The sequence below is a fragment of the Rhinolophus ferrumequinum genome, chromosome 9 (genome assembly GCF_004115265.2).
Source record: "Rhinolophus ferrumequinum isolate MPI-CBG mRhiFer1 chromosome 9, mRhiFer1_v1.p, whole genome shotgun sequence".
Classification (NCBI taxonomy): Eukaryota; Metazoa; Chordata; class Mammalia; order Chiroptera; family Rhinolophidae; genus Rhinolophus; species Rhinolophus ferrumequinum.
Window position 1 is genome coordinate 47,266,085 of NC_046292.1, and position 18,814 is coordinate 47,284,898.

An 18,814-nucleotide genomic window follows, 5' to 3' on the forward strand; every position below is an offset into this window, starting at 1 on the left:
CCCTATTCCTTGGTGTCAAAAGGACTCTTTTTCTTACCTCCTGTCTAAAAGCTCCTTGTCCTATATCATCTTCTCCTCCTCCCCAAGATGATTTATATGTTCCCTTTCTTGAGACCAGAATGGCAATAGAAAACTGGAAAACCAAGAAGGGAAACCCATTGGGAGATCATTTTTTAGAAAACAATAGGTTTGTTCCAAGGAATTGAGTACATAAGAGGTTGCTTGTCCTCAGGGACCTTATAAGCTAATTGGAAAGGTAAGACAATATGTAAAAAATAAAGTAATGCAAAAGCTACCCTAGTGTTACAGATGTTATAGGCTGTCCAAAGGTTGGCTCAGCTGGTTGGAGTGCAGCATCAGAAGCCCCCTCCCTAAACATTGCTGCAATGGGGGACCAGGCGAACATCATGTAGGAATGCAGTAGGTGAGCTAAAGGTCCTTAGAGAAATCTGGGCAGCATTAGATTTTAAGTTCATTCCTTTTTTCTTTCTGAGTCGTACTGCCTCGAGCAAAAGGAATTTTGGACAGACTGTCATTTTGCAAACTGATAAATGTGAACTAACTCCAGCCCAGTGGAAAATAGTTTTTTATTATTCACATTTTACTTTCAGCTGAAACATAACAAGTACATGACACATTCTTTAATAGTATTCCAAAAAGGAATGTGAGCCTGCGAGGTCTTGGGCGTTTGTTAGTGTGGTAAATACAGTTACAGAAATCATCCAGGCAATTAGGTTTCTTTACATTAATAAGATGTTAAGTCTTCTGTTCATCTTTATTTATTTTTAATTTATTTATTTTTAATTTTTATTGTGGAATATTGGGGAACAGTGTGTCTTTCCAGGACACATCAGCTCCATGTCAAGTCATTGTCCCCAATCTAGTTGTGGGGGCACAGCTCAATTCCAAGTCAAGTCATTGTTTCTCACTGGCCCATGGGGGAATTGAACCGGCGACCTTGGTGTTATGAGCACTGCGCTCTACCAACTGGCTGCCCCATCTTTATTCTTTTATGCAATAAGTTAGGTTAATAAAATGGCAAAAAAAAAAAAAAAAAAGAAAAGAAAAACAAAGACCATATGTATATCTATATTTACACATAATCGTACAAATATACGTATGCATGTCTGTATATCTTTATATGCAAACACAGCATTTATAATGTCTATATAAAATATAGGTATTTAGTTAAGGGTGTGTGTATATGTATGAAATACACACACACGTATGCATTTGGGTAAATAGAAAAGTACTGAAGTTCACATTGAAAGATAACTTGCTTACCCACCTTTGATGCAAATGAAATGTCTCATGCCTTTGAACTTCTGCATATGTCAGTTCCCTCAGCCTGAAATGCTCTTCCAATACGCTTTGCTTCCCAAACTCCTATTTTTTCTTCAAGAACCATCTCCAGACCCACACCTCCACTATGCTGCTATTGTGCGGGATTTCACTAAAGAATTTCTTATACATGTGCTTTCATTATTTTTATATACCTGTCTCTCCTCCTAGACAATGAGCTCTTTTTAAGTACAGGAACTGAGTCTCTCCTTGATGTTTGCTCTGCCCCAGACCCTAGCCCTTAGGCACATACTAAGCAGTCAATAAACATTTTATGAAGAAGTAAATGCAGCCCTTGAATTATAATTAAGACTTTGATGTGAAGGGATAGGAAAGTACACCCCTAACCAAGGGTGGGAAGGGGCTTTGAGGAAAGCTGGAACCTTTTTCTAAGGCAGAGAGAAGCTGAGGACGTTGTCTTGCTTTGGGAAGGTTCTTGGGGGATGGAGACCACCTAATTGAGGAGCATCGAGTGATGTCATACAAATAGCTTTTGTGTCTAGACCTATGGAAACTAACATGATAAAATATGATTAACTTTTTGAAAGTCAGAAAAATCCAAATAAAGTCAGTCTCTTTGCAAGTTGGATATATAGGTAATGGCTTTGAACTTGGACACCTGTCCACTTACTACATTGCCTTGGCAGGTCACATAACGTTTCTGGGCCTCAGTTTCATCACTTGTAAGGAAAGGGTGGCCGTACAAATAAGTCCTATCTTACAGGGTGAGGAGGAAATGAGAAATTTTACCTGAAGTGTTTTGTATTATATATTAGTGTGAATCAGGGAAACTGCAACTATTTCGAGTATTTAGGACAGAGGAAATTTAATGAGGGGACTTCATTAGATGTGGTATAGATGTACTGAAAGCTGAAGAGGGAAGGTGAGGAAATGCAGACATCAGCTACTGCAGGAAGGGACTACGCTATAGAGATAAAGGGAGGGGATCGTGTTACCAGAGACCAAGAGCTGAGGTCACCCAACAGAAAAGGAAACCACGTCTAGTGGGAACTGGAATGACAGAGAAGGTACCTCTGGTGCTGGAGAAGACACCATCTAAGGCAAGGAGCCCGAGGAGAAATACCTGCGCTTCTTTTTCCTCTGCCCTCTGTCTCCTACCAGCACTCCCTGCTGACTAAACATAGGGCTCAGCCCCTTTGTAATAAAAAGCAAAGCAGGCAAACAGAAACTGATCAGAAAGCAAAAACATAATTCATTTGCACAATCAGAATTCGTTTGGGCTATGAGGGAAAAACTATTCAAAATAACAGTGGCTTAAATAAGCTAGAATCTCAAGTCCCTCTTACGTACCTAAAAGCCCAGGTAGGTAAGTTAGGGCTAGTATGACATTTTATAACATCAGACTCAGGTGTCTTCTAGCTTGATAGTCCTTTGTGTGTGGACTTGATCTCATGGTCCAAAGTGGAGACCTCTGTGTTTCAGGCATCAGAGCGGTAGAATGGACAGCAAAAAACAGAGAGAGGAACACATATACATTGTCTGACAGAACCATGGTTTTTGAATTGTGGGTCATAAAATCACTCTAAAGGATAACTTTAAAAAATAGAACAGAAGATATCAGAATATTTACTATATAGTAAAGGTAAGTTTTTCTACCTAAAACTTGTTTCAGAACTATACGTTAGTGTATATGCAAGATATATATATATATATATCATATATATATATATATATGATAACAAAACATAAAACATAAAATGTAGTTCTTTTTGTAGGATGCTGTCAAAAAAGTTCAAAGCAATGAAAAGTTCCTGGAAACTGCTCCACTTCTGTTTCAGCCCATTGGCTACAACTTGGTCACACGGCTATAGAGAACTGCAAGAAGTGTTGGGAAATATATTCTTTTTTTATAGGCAGCCATTTGCCTGGCTGAGGGTATTATTGTTATAAAAGAAAGGGAGCGCCAGTTCAAGGGTAACTAGGAGTCTACCCTACACAGCGTCGTTGTTATTGTCTGCTGATCACATTTGGGTTGAATGCATTTTCGAAAGGAAAATAATTGTCGTACTCTTTCATTATTATTTCTATTGACTGTTATTACTGCCTGAAAGAGCCATCTCACTTAGAGGGTGACTTTTGGTAGTTTAACACAGTGATGACAAGTTTGGCCCCACGCAGTGTGTATATGAATCTGGCTTTGTCGTTTAGTTTTCTCATAACAGTAGAGGCTCCTTCATCATGTTTCTGGAAGGGCTGAATGAGGATGATACTGTTTAGCAGATCGTGTGATACTCGTGAAGAGCTCAGGGGTGTTGGGCGTAGATGTCAGCATTGGAGCCCAAAAGCCGAGCACATGGGTGGGCACCGCTGTGGAAGTACACTGTTTCCAGCCAACACCCATTCAGAGGTTGAAGCAGTTGCTAAATTCATGGCAAATGAACGTGGGTTCAGAGCAGCAAACTGGACCTTGGGCAGAAATGGGATATCAGCCAGCAATGAGGAACGTTGGGAGCAGCAGGGCTACCCGGGACTTTTAAAAAAGAAAGTTGAGGGGTGAACTAAAAGCACCTCTCAGGGTTCCAGGAGGCTTGGAGTAATAATCACAGTGCCTGGCACATAGTGGGCCTAGATTATTTGTTGGATGAGTGAATGGACACAAATAGAGAAGATGGGAGCTAAATGCTTTTTAGATAGTGACAAACTTTTTTTTCCTCGCCTGTTGCTGATCACATTTAGGTTGAATATATATTCAAAGGGAAAATAATTGTCACACTCTTTCATAAAAAAATACGTAACTTGTTCTTTCACCTTTTGCCTGTTATGATTACTCTGTTGACTCTAACTAAACACCCACCATGTGTTAAGTGGTAAACAGAATATGCACACGATAGTGTTTCTGCTCTCGTGGTGCTGGGCGGAGAAACTTGGTAGAAAACTCAATGGAAGGATGAAGGTGAATCTGATGTTTTAATATTAATCTTATTGGCATAGTACTTTCAGGGAACATTGTGAAAACTCTTTCCTTGGAAATATGTAAAAAAGATAAACTTTCATCTTTTGGCAGAAGGAGAAAATAGATGACTTTCCCAGGATCCTTCTTCAGCTCCAAGGAATATCATGTCCTAACCCACAGGTCACTTTAGACAAGACATGTGTCCCGCACTAGTTAATGCATTTACATCATCTGCCTGGCCCCTGGAAGCATTTGAATGTGACATTTCTACAAACACGTAATAGTCTCCAAGTGAGTAAGAAGGTTAAGTAGGAAGTGCTAGATTCATGTGTTCATTAATTCAATAAATGTTTATTAAGTTCCCACTGTATGCCATTTGCTGCTAAGAAGTAAGATATTAAAAGGAAAAATCAAGTTGCTTTTCCCCTAAATGAAGTGGCTGCCCTCTGAGAAAAACAGTCAAGAGCTGAAAGTTGAAGAGTGATAAAGCTGATGACTGGACTAGACTGAGGGAGCATCGAGAGGCATCTGCCTCCACCTGCGTAGAGGGCAGAGTGGTCAGGAAAGGTTTCCTAAGAGGAGGGGATTCCACCTGAATCTCCAAAAACAAGACTGCCTTGGGCAGCTAGCAAAATAAGGAAAGCCATTCCAAGTAGATGAAATCAAAAGAGCAAAGGCAGGGAAGGATAGAGTAATGAGGGATTGTGTCAGAGAGTCAAGTGGCTCATTTTGGCTGGAGACGTAGGTGTGTGCTGGGAGGAGAGGAGTGGGGAAATCAGAGAGCCGTGTCTACATCCAGACCATGCAAATCGCTTGTGTGCTCAGAATTTCCATTTCATCCTGAAACTTATGTGGGATCATTGATCATTGAGGTTGGTGCAAAGGTAATTGCGGTGTAAAGGTTAAAAATAATTGCAAAAACTGCAATTAATAAATGTTGCAGAAATGAAATGATTTGACTGGGTTCAGAAAAAGAGACTTCAAGGATGGCTCTTTCATTTCAACCTTGGCACCCTCAGGTTGCACTTGTGTGATACCCTCCTCTGAGGTCAGGCAGGAAGCAGGTCTGCCCCATCAGTGTTGTGACTGGAGGGCATCTTAACCCAATGTTAAGATGCCTAGGTCCAAATGTGTCTGAGGTGACATGCTGAAGTAGGGGTCCAACACGGCTCATCAAACCCAGGGACCCTCACGGAGAAAATATGGGGTCCAGAGTGGACTTAAATAGACCAGGGAAAACTAGAGTGATGAACCGCAGGTGAAATGAGAGTTCTAATTTGTTTTAGAGGCCTCCATTGCAAGTTTTTAGTACGACACGAGCAAGGACTTGCATGGCATTTAAGAGTGAAGGGAAATAGGTATGTTCCTATCTTTTCCCTGTTCCTGACCCCTGGGAGCTATCAGGTGAAATGACAATGCTCAGTACACACCCATCCACTGCAGCAAGAATGCTGGAATCCTCTAGCATTGTGGGGACAGAAATACAAAAAGAACACTGATCTGAAAGTGTCTGCCTTGTATAAAATTCCTCATTTGCAGTTACTTGTTCTTGCAATTGCTAGTTCAGTATCTGTCTTTGCCACCAAACTGTAAGCTCCTAAGTGTGTGAAATGTGCCTGTTGGATTTCTGCTCACTAGCATATAACAAAGTTCTTGGTGTGAGTGAATGGCAAAGATTTTAAATCTGAATCTGGTTTGCTTCATTTACCACCAAGTTACGCATATATGAATTCAACTTCAAGTCAGCTGGATGACATTGATAAAATATAAAATCTACGCCTTCGAGATGTTTTGTGGTTAAGTGCCTGTGTTTTGGCTTTTATATAGACGTGTTCATGGCTCCATTTTTCTGAGTATTAGTTTCCTTCATTGCAAAATGATTTGATAATAATACCAACTCGTTATTAGGAAGCAGAAAAACACTGTAAGTTTGATGGCCTGGATTTAAATAATGACACCATCGCATACTACCTGTGAAACCTTGGGCAAAGAACTCGCTAAACCTCCATTTGCTAATCTGTAATATGGGGATGATTATACTTACTAAATAGGGTCTTTGCAAAGATGAAATAAAAGAATCAATTTAAAACACTGAACACAGTGCCTGGAACCTAGTGAGAGCTCAAAAAATGTTAGCTATTATTGTTATGACTTATAGTTTTAGGGATTAAATGAGATAATTCCACTTAAAAGAGAAAGCATCATGCCTAGAACCTTGTAAGCACACAGATAGTGTTTGTATTAATTTATTTCCATATATAATCATGCATAGCAAACAACTGTGCAATTCATTTGTTTTGGTCCTCTCTTTTATTGCAGCCTTGATCTGTAATTTAAAACTCTCATTGCTATTTCATTTTTTTATGTTTTTAAGTCTTGTCTCCCTAGCTAGAGTATAAACTCAGCAAGTAGCTTGTTCTGTTGCATACAATAGATGCTCACCCGTTAGTTACTTCGATTTAGTTTATGGATAATTCTATTGCTCTGAGATAGTTTTTACAAATTAAACTTCTGGTAAAATGGAAAAAACAATATTGCTCCCTATGACCACTAAGGGGTTACCAAGCTCATGGAAGGAAAGGGTCGTCTGATTTCAGTATAAAGAGATGACTAGCTGAGAGTCAATTCTTGCTCTTGGCTTTCTAAGACTCACCAATGTTTATTACTTTGTTTATTACTATTATGTTTATTTTTAAAAAAGGGATTTTACTAAAGCTCTGGTTATGTTTTATTTTTTGTCTTTTTTGGGTTTTTTTTTGGTGTTTCAAACTGAAAACCTATATATACTTTTCTCTTAGAAATGTCAATGTCCTAAATAGAAATATTTAGATACTATTAAGATGCTATTTAGTTCAATCAATGAATCTGAGTAAAGAGTTCCTGCCTTAAAGCCATCCTCTGCACGACGATAGTGTAGTCTTTCAAAAATGTCGCTCCCCGCTCTTCAAACCCTTTTTGGCTCCCCATCCATCCCACAGAGAAACTCCAGTTCCTTTGGCCAATGGGCTCATCCCCTGCCCCTTCCACTTAATGCTGTGGAAATCCTAAATTTCTAGTTTCTTTCTTTACATTGTTTTGTTTTTCAAAAATGCTTTTCTCTCCTCCAGAGACGATTTTCTTTTTTTTTTTTGCCTGTGAAACCCATACCTGTTCCTGGTGACATTCTTCAGGTGACCTGTCCTCCAGGGAGCCCTCTCTGACCTCCCCCCTGGGTAAGATCCAATGCCCCTCCCATTGCATCTGACGCATAACCTCCTTCTCTAGAGCATTCCAGATCGTATTCATTAATTCGACAACTATTTCTTGAGCAGTTACTATGTGCCAAGTACTAGTTCAGAAACTGAGGATATGTTGACAAAACAAAAATTGTTGCCCTTATGGAGCTCACAAGAAACAAACTAAGTAAGCAAATGTACATGATGTTAGCTGATATAAGTACAATAGAGTGGTGGGGTACAGAGAGTTCCTGGAGGGAGGATTATAGGGGTTACAGTCCTAAATGGGCTGGTTGGGGAAGGCTTCCCCTCATATTTGAGTCCAGACTAGAAAAAGCTGATGTGGGGAGACAGTTTTCCACGCGTTTCTTGCATTTTTGCATGACTTGTGAACAAGGGATGAACGGTCCTACTGTTCTCCACTGTATTTTCCAGGAGGTTGTTTAGTGAACAGCCTTGGCAAGAAGAAATAGTGTCTCTCCTTGGAGCAAAGGGGAAGTTTTGTTTTCTGTCCAATGTGTTAAAGATATCTCCCTCTGGGGCAAATAAAAATTATGTCTGCATTTCATTATAAATAAGATTCGGGTTATCTAAGCTTGGGGTTCCTCTTCTTCAGTGCTACCCGATGTTTGCTGGTATCACCTGGCCCCCATCATGTTGTCAGTGAGAATTGGAACTTGGGGAACTGGCCCAGATCCTGACACGCTGCCTACTGCTGGTGCGGTGAGTAATAAAGTCTTTTGTCTCTAACCCAGGAGGCTTGCGTCTTCTGCCAGCATCTGCGAGGCTGTGGTGGGCTGACTTACTGGCTTGCAAATAAGGTACAGTTTCTCAGCCTTCACAGTTCTTGACAGTGAAGTGCATATATCTGGAAGAGGAGCATTCAAGACACAGGGAACAGCAAGTAGAAAGGCCTGGAGGCATTTGCTATGTGTGATATCATCTGTCTTGAAATTCTTGGACTTCTCCAATAACTGTAAAGTTCTTAAGGACAAATAACCGTATTCATCCGTTCATCTCTATCACCAAGTAAAGTTATTGGTACATAGCAGATTCTCAATAGATGTTTGTTGGAATTAACAGGAAATAGTTGTTGTCTTGGAAACAAGAATGTTTCTTAGGCAGGGATCTATGGGTGCCAATTATTATGATTTTCTTTCTTTTCTCCCATTCAGAGACAAGCACATGGTAGAGCAGCAAAAGAATTGAGTTTGGAGTAAAACAACCCTGGGTTTCCATCCCAACTTTGCTGCTTATTAGCCCATAACCTTGAGCCTCAGTTTCCCTGTGTAGGGAATTGTAATAATCTTGTCTCTTCTGTGGTTGATGGTTAAGTGATAGAACATAGGAAACACACTAAGAGTTCAAGTAATGATATGTTGACATATGGTACCTGACCCATGGTAGGGTGTTGGACACGTATATCGATTACAGCTTATTCTGTGTTTGCTAGCTCTGTTTGCTAGCTCCCAATTTGAAGGGGAATGGGAAATCTGATGATTTTAAAATCAGCCGGAGGAATAGGAAAAACAGGGAGTATCTGTGTTCTAGGATTTTGTCGAGACCATTAGTGGTTTCCATTTTTTTTTAAACAATAAAGCACACTTGCTAAAGTCTGAATTCTTGTGGAAGTCAATGAGGAAGCACTAATTTCTGCCCTTGGTGTCACTGGTTCTGTTCTTCCAAGCTCCCTGAGTTCACACATTCAATAGAGTTTGCAGCCAGTTATTGTTTGGAATGGGAGGGCTGCCAGCAGCATTAGGCTGAGAATTTGTTGTTAGCTTGGCCCACTTTCCACCTCAGAGCATGCACAGGGGAATTGTGGTGGCTTGGAAACTCCATGCCACATTTTTGGAAATCTGACCGAGAGTTCCTCAAAGCAGTTTGACGTGGAGTTTTTCTGCAATGAAAATCTTGACCAATGAGTACCATGAGGTGGTTTATCCCCAACATGGAGTTCTACCCCCGAAATATGGAAGAGCAGCCAGTTTGATAAGGAATCTCGGTCTGTTCTTCTTTAGCATTCAAGGAACAGAATTGTTTGTGCCCCTTTTTGCAGTGCTAAGGATTCATGGATTATCTTAATTTTTTTTTCCTCAGTTCTTTGATCCAACATTTTTGTAGTTTCTACTCTGGTGTGGAACTCTACTAGATTCTGTGGCAGTGAATGAAACAGACACAGTTCCTGACAGGCAATTCTGCTGCAGGTAGTTCACACAAAGGTAGATCACACTTTGAGAAACACTAAGATGGAGACAACAGATTTATAGATGGACAATTACAAGGCTGCATGTCAAGTGCTGGCGCTTATGGAGAGGAAACAGATAATGAACAGATATCTAACTCAGTCACAAGCAAGAAGCACAGGAGTACTCTCCGGAGAAGATAAAGCCATCAGAGAACGTTCATGATGGTCTATAGCCTTCTAGGGACAGCTGTGGCCCACTAACCTGTGTTTTTATCATGTTGTAGTTCAAATAGCTACACAGGCAATAGTGTCCTCTCTGTATAGAATGAATGATTAAACTTGATCCTTAGAGTTACATCAAGACAAAAGGGAGGGAAAAGGAGTCTGTTATCAATAAAACATGTACACTGGAACTGGAAGGGGAACGTTAGTTCTGGGTCTTGGTGGTGATCTCTCACGGGCCACATGTTCTAGGATCGGATTGGCTGTCTTAGCTTATGTGATGTTTGTGATGTTTGCTCCCTCATGTGCCTATCTACTCACTGTTTATTGGGTGCTTCTGTGTAGCAGGTGCTGTGCTAAGTGCTTTCTGTGCCTTTTCACAAAAACTCTGGGTATTATCGTTTGTATTGTACAGATGAAAAAACTGAGGCTAAGAGAAGTTAAGCATTACAGATATGACATAGCTATTGTCCTTGGGATCTGAACCCAGGTTTTCTGATTCCAAAATTCAGCTCTTGACTACCCTGCTATATGGCTATATGCTTACACATACACACACATATGAAAATACATATATTAATATATATGTATATATACATACTGAGGGTGCCAAAAAAAGTACACATTTTAAGAGATGTTATCTATGTATTACTTTTCGAAGTTGAATTGAATTACGGTAACAATGTGTAGTATGACGTTCACTCAAAAGATGGCGTTAATCCAATGAATGCTAGCGTCATTCGTTTTATTATAATTTTAATATAGTGTTTCCTTTCTTAAAATGTGTATCCATTTTTTGGCACCCTTATACACACACACACACACACACACACCAGGGAATATATAGCTATATGTATACACATATATATGCACAGAGATACATAGTTATATATCCCCTGCTATATGTATTATGAGACTCACGGCCCCTGTGACTCCTTCTTATGTCCTTTTGGTTTCTTTCTTTTCCTTTGTTCTTTTTTTTTTTTTTTTTTGGTAGCAAGGATTCATTTTTATTCATTTTTAATTAGAAACAGTAAATAACGTTTAAGATAATTTTAGAGAAATCATATCATCGTGCAACACTATTACACAACCATGTAAGTTTTGCATATTGCCTTCCATTTCTTATATTTAGCTAGTTACAATCATAGATATTTTACATTCTGCTTCTCTCAGTTAATGTCCTCTTAGTTCGAGAACGAAACTTTGCTTCCCCAGGTAATCGTTCGGTCATGCCTTGGGTGCTGGAGATTGGCTAACGTCATGTCACGTGCTCACCCTGGCCCAATTAGTTACTCCTCTGGAAAACAATCTAGTGCTGAGCAGGGGTGGATGGTGGGGCACTTTCTCTTATATGGGCTGGGGACATTAAGGTTAGTAGTTCATTAGGCAAGAAACTTTTATTGCTGCATCGTGAACCAGTATATAGGTATGTAAACATTTTTTTCTAACACCAGACTAGTAGCTCAGAGCTTGCCAGTTGAAGACCTGGGTTTGCACACTGTCCCCGTGATCTAAAAGTTGTATTACCTTGGGCAAATGACTAGGTCTCTGAGACTTTTCCTTATTGGCAACATAGGAAAGGTCACATGGCCCTTCCTGGGTACTGAGAATCTATTGGGTGTAGGCACTGGGCTAAAATGCTAGAGCTCCCAGATGAATGAGTCACCATCCTAGGGAGCTTATGGGCAGTCTAACAGTAGTTCTTTTTTTTGTTTTGTTTAAGATTTTATTGGGGAAGGGGAACAGGACTTTATTGGGGAACAGTGTGTACTTCCAGGATTTTTCCAAGTCAAGTTGTTGTCCTTTCAGTCCTAGTTGTGGAGGGCGCAGCTCAGCTCCAGGTCCAGTTGCCATTATTAGTTGCAGGGGACGCAGCCCACCATCCCCTGCAGGAGTCAAGTTGTCGAACCGGCAACCTTGTGGTTGAGAGCCCAAGTTCTAACCAACTGAACCACTCATCTGCCCCTAACAGTAGTTCTTAAGACTCATGGGAGTAGGTGAGGGTCTGTAAAATGCATCCTTCCGGAACCCAGACCTCCTCCAGAGATTCTGCTTCAGTAGACCTGGGATAGAGCACAGGATTGGCAGTTTGTTAAGAGTGCCCTAAGGCTATAGGTGGTAGGTGGACTTAATGAGAAGCATTAGGGAGGAGAAAACAAGACTTTCAAATGGATAATCACTATGCTGCTTGTTAACTGCTGGAGGACATTAAGTGGTGAGAGAAGAACCAAGAGCTCTAGAGCATCAGAGGAGGAGCAATAAATACTGTGGGGGGTGGTGCCAAAGGCTTCCCAGAGGTGACATCTTAGCTCAGTAGGGACTTGCCAGGTGAAGAGAAGGGGAGGGCTTTCAAGACAGCCAGCAAAAGTGTTTGTTGGGGGTGGGGAGGGTTTGGGGGTCAGAGTGGCAGACAATCCAGAGCACAGAGAGCCTTGTTTGTTGTAAGTTTATTTCACTGTGATGGGGCATCAGAAATGTTTAGATTAGTGAGAGACAGGTTCGCATTTGACTTTTAGAAAGGTAATTTTGATTTCAGTGTGCAGAATAGTATGTTGGGATGAGAACGGAATGTTGGAGGTGAGAATAGAATGCTGGGGGTGAGACAGACGGCATGGAGACTTGAGACAGTGGTGATAAGCACGTGATGATGAGCTGAAGCCAGCCAGTGGGGTACAGATGGACAGCAGAGGTTAGGTATGAGAGGTAAGTCGGGAGGGATGTAGGAAGTGAAGCACCTAGCTTGAAGAGTTGGTGACATCCACCCAGATTTGCCGTCAGGTACAGATTTAGGTGGATGATGGGAGAAAGCAGGAATGAGTTGTAGTTCAGGTATATCCAGTAGAAACCAGTCAACAGTTGGAAAAGTGGGCATCTAGCTCAAAAGAGAGATTGAGCTTTGTTTAGAAGTTTGCAAAATTCTGATGTCTTTGCTGATAATTGAAGGCATGGATGTACTTGAGAGTTCTCAAAAAGAACCTGAAAATGAATTTAAAAAGGAACATAGGGTTAGAATCCTGAGAAATAGGACTCCATGGTGTCATGCGGGGCGGCCTGCGGGGTCTCAGCTCCCGATCCCCCCATGAGAACACAGGACACGGTGAGGCCAAAAAGGAACACCCACGGAGCCATAGGTAGGGGAGTCATACCACTATAGTCTCAATGGAGGCTGGATTCACACGACGTGCGACCTGCTGTCTGCTTTTCTGCCAACCGACCGACTCCCCATTTGCTAGCTGCAATCTGCCTCTCTGCAATCTGCAATCCACACTCTGCCGCTTGCTAGCTCAGTCCCTATCTACTTGCTAGTCCCCATTTTCTGCTAGCGTAGCCACAGCAGTTATATTAGTGGCCAATGGCTCACTGGTTACAGCTGACGGCCTACTAACCACAGCTGATGGCCATGCAATCACAGTTGATGGCCATTTACACCTGAGCCAGCACCTTTCTATGTGAGGCTGAGAGCCTGGAAACTGCACTCCTGGCTCTGTCCCCACACATGGAATAACAATATACAAAAGATATGCAAAAAAGAAGCCAAAGGAGTTTCAGAAAGATAGTTTAGACATGTGTGACAACTTTGGTGACAGTAACCTTGAAGATTCCAACACAAAAAAATTAATAATGCTGGCTGCCATTATTATTATTTATTATTATTATTATTTTCTCTTCCACTTACACATGGACTAATATGTTTTGCTTCACTAACTAACTATCATGTGCAATGGTATAACAATAAACGACCAGATGTTATAGGATCATCTCTCTATCAAATGCCAATTTAACTCTGAGGATGGAAGACGACACGTAGATTTTTTTTTTTTTATCCCATTCATTCAAGAATCATTTTTAACAGCGCCAACTCTGTGTTTGGTACTATGGATGATGGAAAGGTAGATTGTTCCCTGCCATCAACAGGCTCACCTTAGTTCCCATATGTGTGAGTTATATAAAACAAAACAGTTATATAAAACAGATACTAAATGATGGTGCAAGAGTTCAACATGCCTCTCTCAGGAGGGCATAAAGTAGAGAATGTCACAAAATGAAAGCATAGTATAGCAGAGACAACACTGATTGGGGAACTCAGAATAGAGAAAGAAACCCTAGGTACAATGGATCAGGGAAAGCTTACAGGAGGTGCATTTTGAATGCAATGTTGTCAAAGAAGTAAAACAGAAAGTTTTGCTATCAAGCGAAGAGAACACAAAATCTAGTCCTATACCACCTCTGCTAGGTCGCCTTAATCTTCCTGGGCATGGCTCTGTTCTCTAGGAAGCTACAAGCAGCAACCTGGCAAGGCTTGGAAGGAAGAATGGCGGCTTTACCCCCACCGCCTCCCCCATCCACTTTTTCCAGGTGCTTCCAACAGGTGATTTCTCAGAGAACCAGAGCCAAGGAGTCGGGGTGAAATAGGAAGGTTAACTTTGCCTCCCCATGCTTCAGAGAAGAGATGTGTGGGGCGAACTCCGGTTCAGCAGCTTCGTGGGTTTGGTTTTGTTTTTGATGGGCTCAGATGGTTCTTTTTCAAAGACAGAAAGAACTATGTCGTGTTTAAGAGCAAGCGCTTTGGAGTCAGGTTTGTGCTTAAATTCTGGATCTGCCTCTTATCCCCTGGATGACCTTCAGCAATTTACTCCACCTCTTAAGCCTCAGTCTTTGTTACCTAAAAAATTGGGATAAAGTTCTGTACCTCATAGGGATGTGGTGGAGATTAAAGGATAATGTACACAAACCCCAGAGCACAGTGCCGGGCACAGAGTAGCTCGTTAAAAAAAGAAATCTGTTGATCCAACCGATGCTAAGCTATTGTTAGTCACGTCGAAGAAAAGCAGTGGACGCACGAACTGCAGTCCCCTCCTTCCCAAATCTCTGCCCGGCCGAAAGCCAGCGTCCTAGAACTTAAAGGGACTTTCGATGGGTGGAACCTTGAATGGGTGGGATCCTGGAGTCCCTCGTGCTGGTGGAGGCGGTGAGAGCTGGGGTGGGTGGCTGTCCCCGGCAACCAGAAAATCCAAGTGACCCCACCCCCGGCTGGGCTGGTACCCGAGAATAGAGCCTACTCTCCAGCCCCCGACGTCTCCGGGGGCCGGTTCTGGGGCGGGAACCAGGGAAGGAGAGGAGGGGCGACTGGGGGAATTTCCCCGCCTCTCTTTCTGGTTCCATAAATCACCGCAGCCGCGGCGGCGGCGGCGGAGCCGGGAAGTGCGCGGAGCCGGAGCGCAGCTTGGTGGCACTAGACACCTCCCTTTCCCCCCACCGCTTTCTTTCTTTCTTTCAGTTTTTTTTTTTCCAACCTCCGCCTCTCCCTCCTCGCTCGGGTGGTTGCCCCAGCCCAGCAGCCTGGTCACCGCTCCGCCTCCGCTGGGTGCCGCCGCCCGCCCTCGCAGCCGCCGCCTCGCTGATCAGGGACTCCGGGAAGGGAAAGCTCGGCGGCTGCCGGCTGGCTGTGCGACTGTCAGCCCTGCGGCCGCGCGGCCCGCGCCCCCGGGTGCAGGTACCGCCTCTCTCCGAAACGCCCGCCGCGCCGCGGGCGCTGTGTCGCCGCCGGGGTCCCGGGAACCACTCCCGCGGCCGCTTCCTCTCCCGTGCACCGCGGGAGCCCGGCGATGGTGGCCGCCCGCGCTCCCGCGCTGTAGCGGGGCGCCCCCTAAGTTTGGAAGCCGCCGGGGAGCGGAGAGGCGTCTGCACAAGGGGAAGAAAGTTTTGCGGGGTGCGCGGAGCGGGCCCTGGACGCACCTCCCGTTGCTCCGTCCCCGCTTCCCGGCGCCTGGAGCCCATCGGCGGGGAGTGGGGGCAGGCAGCATGGCCCGCGAGCCGGAGGAAGAGGAGACGGCGGGGGCGGCCGCCCTGGCCCGCGGCTGCCCGGGCTCGCCCGGCCGGACTGGGGCCGGGGCGCAGCGGCCGTCCCTCTGGCTGTTCTGCGTGGTCGCGTGCTGGCTGTTGGGCGCCGTGGCGGACGCTGACTTCTCCATCCTGGATGAGGCGCAAGTGCTGGCGAGCCAGATGCGGAGGCTAGCGGCCGAGGAACTGGGGGTCGTCACCATGCAGGTAAGGGGTCCCCATTGCGTCCCGAACTTGCCAGGCATCCTGTCTGTCTCCTCTGCGCAGAGCCCCGTCCCCAGCCGTCCCCAGTCGTCCCCAGTCGTCCCCAGTACAGGTCCTCTTTGGCTGTGCACCGACCTCTCTGGCATTCATAGACCCCCTTTCTGTCGGATAGCTCTGTTCTCTGAGGTTAGGACCCTCTAACTACATACCATCTCTTCCTTGCGCCCAGGTACCCCTCCCTTTCTCCTCTGCAGAAGCCCCTGCCCTTTGTACGGGACCCACTCTCCCCCACTCACAGCTCCTTAATCTCGGCAAGGATTCTCCGGTTCCCTCGCACCTCCTTCTCTAATTTGCACGAATTTCCCCGCAGTCATGTTTGTACCCCCTCACCCCTGCTGACTTCCCTTCCCTTTTTGTGTACCCGTCCCGGGGCGGATGGCTTCGCCTGGCTCGGACGATTTTCCAAGGCCCCCGTCTACCCCCTTGGTCACCTTCTCGTGTCCCCCCATGGAAGCGCATCGATGGGCGCCTCGAGGGAAGGCAGCAGAACGTGCGCAGCTGCTCCTGGGCCACCTGGGTCCCGGCGGAGGGTTGCCCCGGGAGCTGACTCGGTTCTCTCTTTCCCCTCCAGGGTGCATTGGGGGAGGGGCTGGCGTGGTAGATTCCTGGTAGATTCCAGACTCTCGTCTTGTGTGGGAGACTTTTTGTGTTGCTTTTTGCTGTTGCCATTGTCGTCTGCGCGCTGTCCACTGTGCAATTTTTGTTTTGTGTATGCCTTTGGGGGGCGGGGGTTGAAGTGGGGGTGGAGGGAGCAGTGAATAAGGTTCCCATTTCTCTAGATTGTTTAGTGTCCGTCCTCCTCAGGAGAGGAAGAAGGCTTCAGGAAAATGAAGCGCGGCTAATAAGGAATCCTGAAGATGTTACGAGTAACCAACAGGAGTGAAAATTGCTAAACAGCAAACCGCCGGGAGATTCTCTCCCGCCGTTATTTTAACCGACTTGGCCGAAAAGGCCCCCTCGATTGGGAGAGGTTGAGATGACAAGTCTGAAACCTTTGCTATGACCTTCTTTGAGAAAACAACCTCGTTCTCTTATGCATTCTAACAGCAATAATGGTGATGAATGTGGTCTTCGAAAGAGCGAATTTTCCAAGAATGTGTTCTTGTAATAGGTTTCTGAATTCGATTTTACTGTGACCACCCTTCCACTTCCCACTGAGAAGGAAAGGTGTTTTGAGTCACTTTGGTGGGATTCGTGTTTCTAACGTCTTTTTTTTTCTTTTTTTTTTTTTACCTCCCTCCCTAGTCTCCTCCCAGAATGATACAGTTTTCCTAAAGCAAGTTCCGCAGACCTTTTCCACTGTAGTGAAAGAATATTGAGACTTGTTTTGTTTTTAATAGTGAAATGAGGTTGAAGAGCAAATGATTTGCTTGAAAGATAATTCTGTACAGTATCTATATGCAGAATCCGGGCCCTGCCAGAAGTGCAATAGAGTTGGCTTCTTCTTCATTTACATAATAATAGACAAGCTTTTTAAAGTTACTTCATTTAACTGTCCTTTTCTATGCAGATTTTCTGGTTCAGATTCAGTTATAATTTTTTCCATATGTATTTTCTGATTTATGATGATTGCTGACAGAGTTCTTAGGAGTGAAGTGACTTTTGGAGGAAATGGAACTAAAATGTTAGGAAAAAATTAGGATTTTTTTTTCCCAGTGGTGAATGTTTCAATTCCGAGCACAAACAATTGTATTTTTGCATAGAGACACCTCTTTCAAGAAAGGAAGTTGAACATGTTGCTGTGTTGGACTGTGCTTGTAAGATTAGTAGGCATTTGTCATCTTCATCCCATCATGAGGGCTGGACAAGGGATCTTAGGGGTTTTTTTCCTCTATATAATCTAAGGGCTTGCTTTCTCTAAGATGCTGACAGCAGTTTTACTGTTTCTCACCCGATCCTTGACAAAAGGTGAAATCGGATCCCAACACATTGTCATTCAGGTAGGGATCCAAAGCAAATGTAGTTTTAAAAGGCTTCGCTGTTGAAAAGGAGACACTTTAGAAAAAAAGCTCTGATCGGTGGGGGGTTTGTGCCCAAATGGCCCTTTATCTCCTCCCAACTGGCCTCTTTCTAACACCTTTGCAACCTCATTGTGGAAACTGGCCTCCTGGGGACAGGGTTTTGTCTGGCAAAATGTGAAGTGGCTTCTCTTCTTTTGTGAATGGAGAAGCACATACTGTATTTAAATTCTTCTTCTTGAGCTGTATATTGATCTGCCACTTGCCTCCATCTGGGAAAATTGGGGAAAGAGTCTCTTTTTAATTTTTTGAAAGACTTCCAGCATTTTTTTGGGGGGAGGTAGGGGGAGGATACTTGTAAAATAAAATCTAAAGCAGATTAGATGTTTAACCATCAGAACAAAGATTTCGAGCCTCACATTTTCCTCTGTAAACCTCTGGGATTTGTTCAGTGGGTCTGAAATGATGTGGAGTTGGTTAATGTGTAGATTCCAGAGTCTTCCCCCGTGGAATGTTGGGTTTTATAACAGTAGAGCTAATCTGTTATTCAGAGGTAGGAAGGCTCATGTGGACACTAAGGTGAGCTGGTCAGACTTCTGTATGAGGGGACTAGGGAGAGCTGCGTGTCTCTTTGCAGGGAAAGAATGTCCTCCCTTGGTTAAGGAATTGTCTCCTTTCCTTTGACCTTGGCATTTCCAGCTCACTGCAGCCTTTTCAGGATAGCATCTTATTTGATGAGAAACTTTCTGTAAGTCAGTATATATGCAAAAAGCCCATTTTCGGGCTTGAAAATTGCTTCCGTGGCTGAAATTATCCAAAGACAATTTTTAATCTTGAGAAATTGCAACGTAGTCCTGACTCGAGGCCT

At 43.8% G+C, this 18,814-nt stretch overlaps 1 protein-coding gene across 1 annotated transcript in view; it reads left to right on the plus strand.

Moving 5' to 3' along the window:
- The first annotated feature begins 15,662 nt into the window (after positions 1–15,662).
- Positions 15,663–18,814, plus strand: part of CACHD1 (cache domain containing 1) — a 208,539-nt gene continuing 205,387 nt past the window's right edge. Inside the window, exon 1 of the mRNA XM_033115363.1 lies at positions 15,663–15,931. Coding sequence (XP_032971254.1) covers positions 15,686–15,931 — 246 coding nt within the window. The 5' untranslated portion in view covers positions 15,663–15,685. The remainder of the gene's footprint in view (positions 15,932–18,814) is intronic.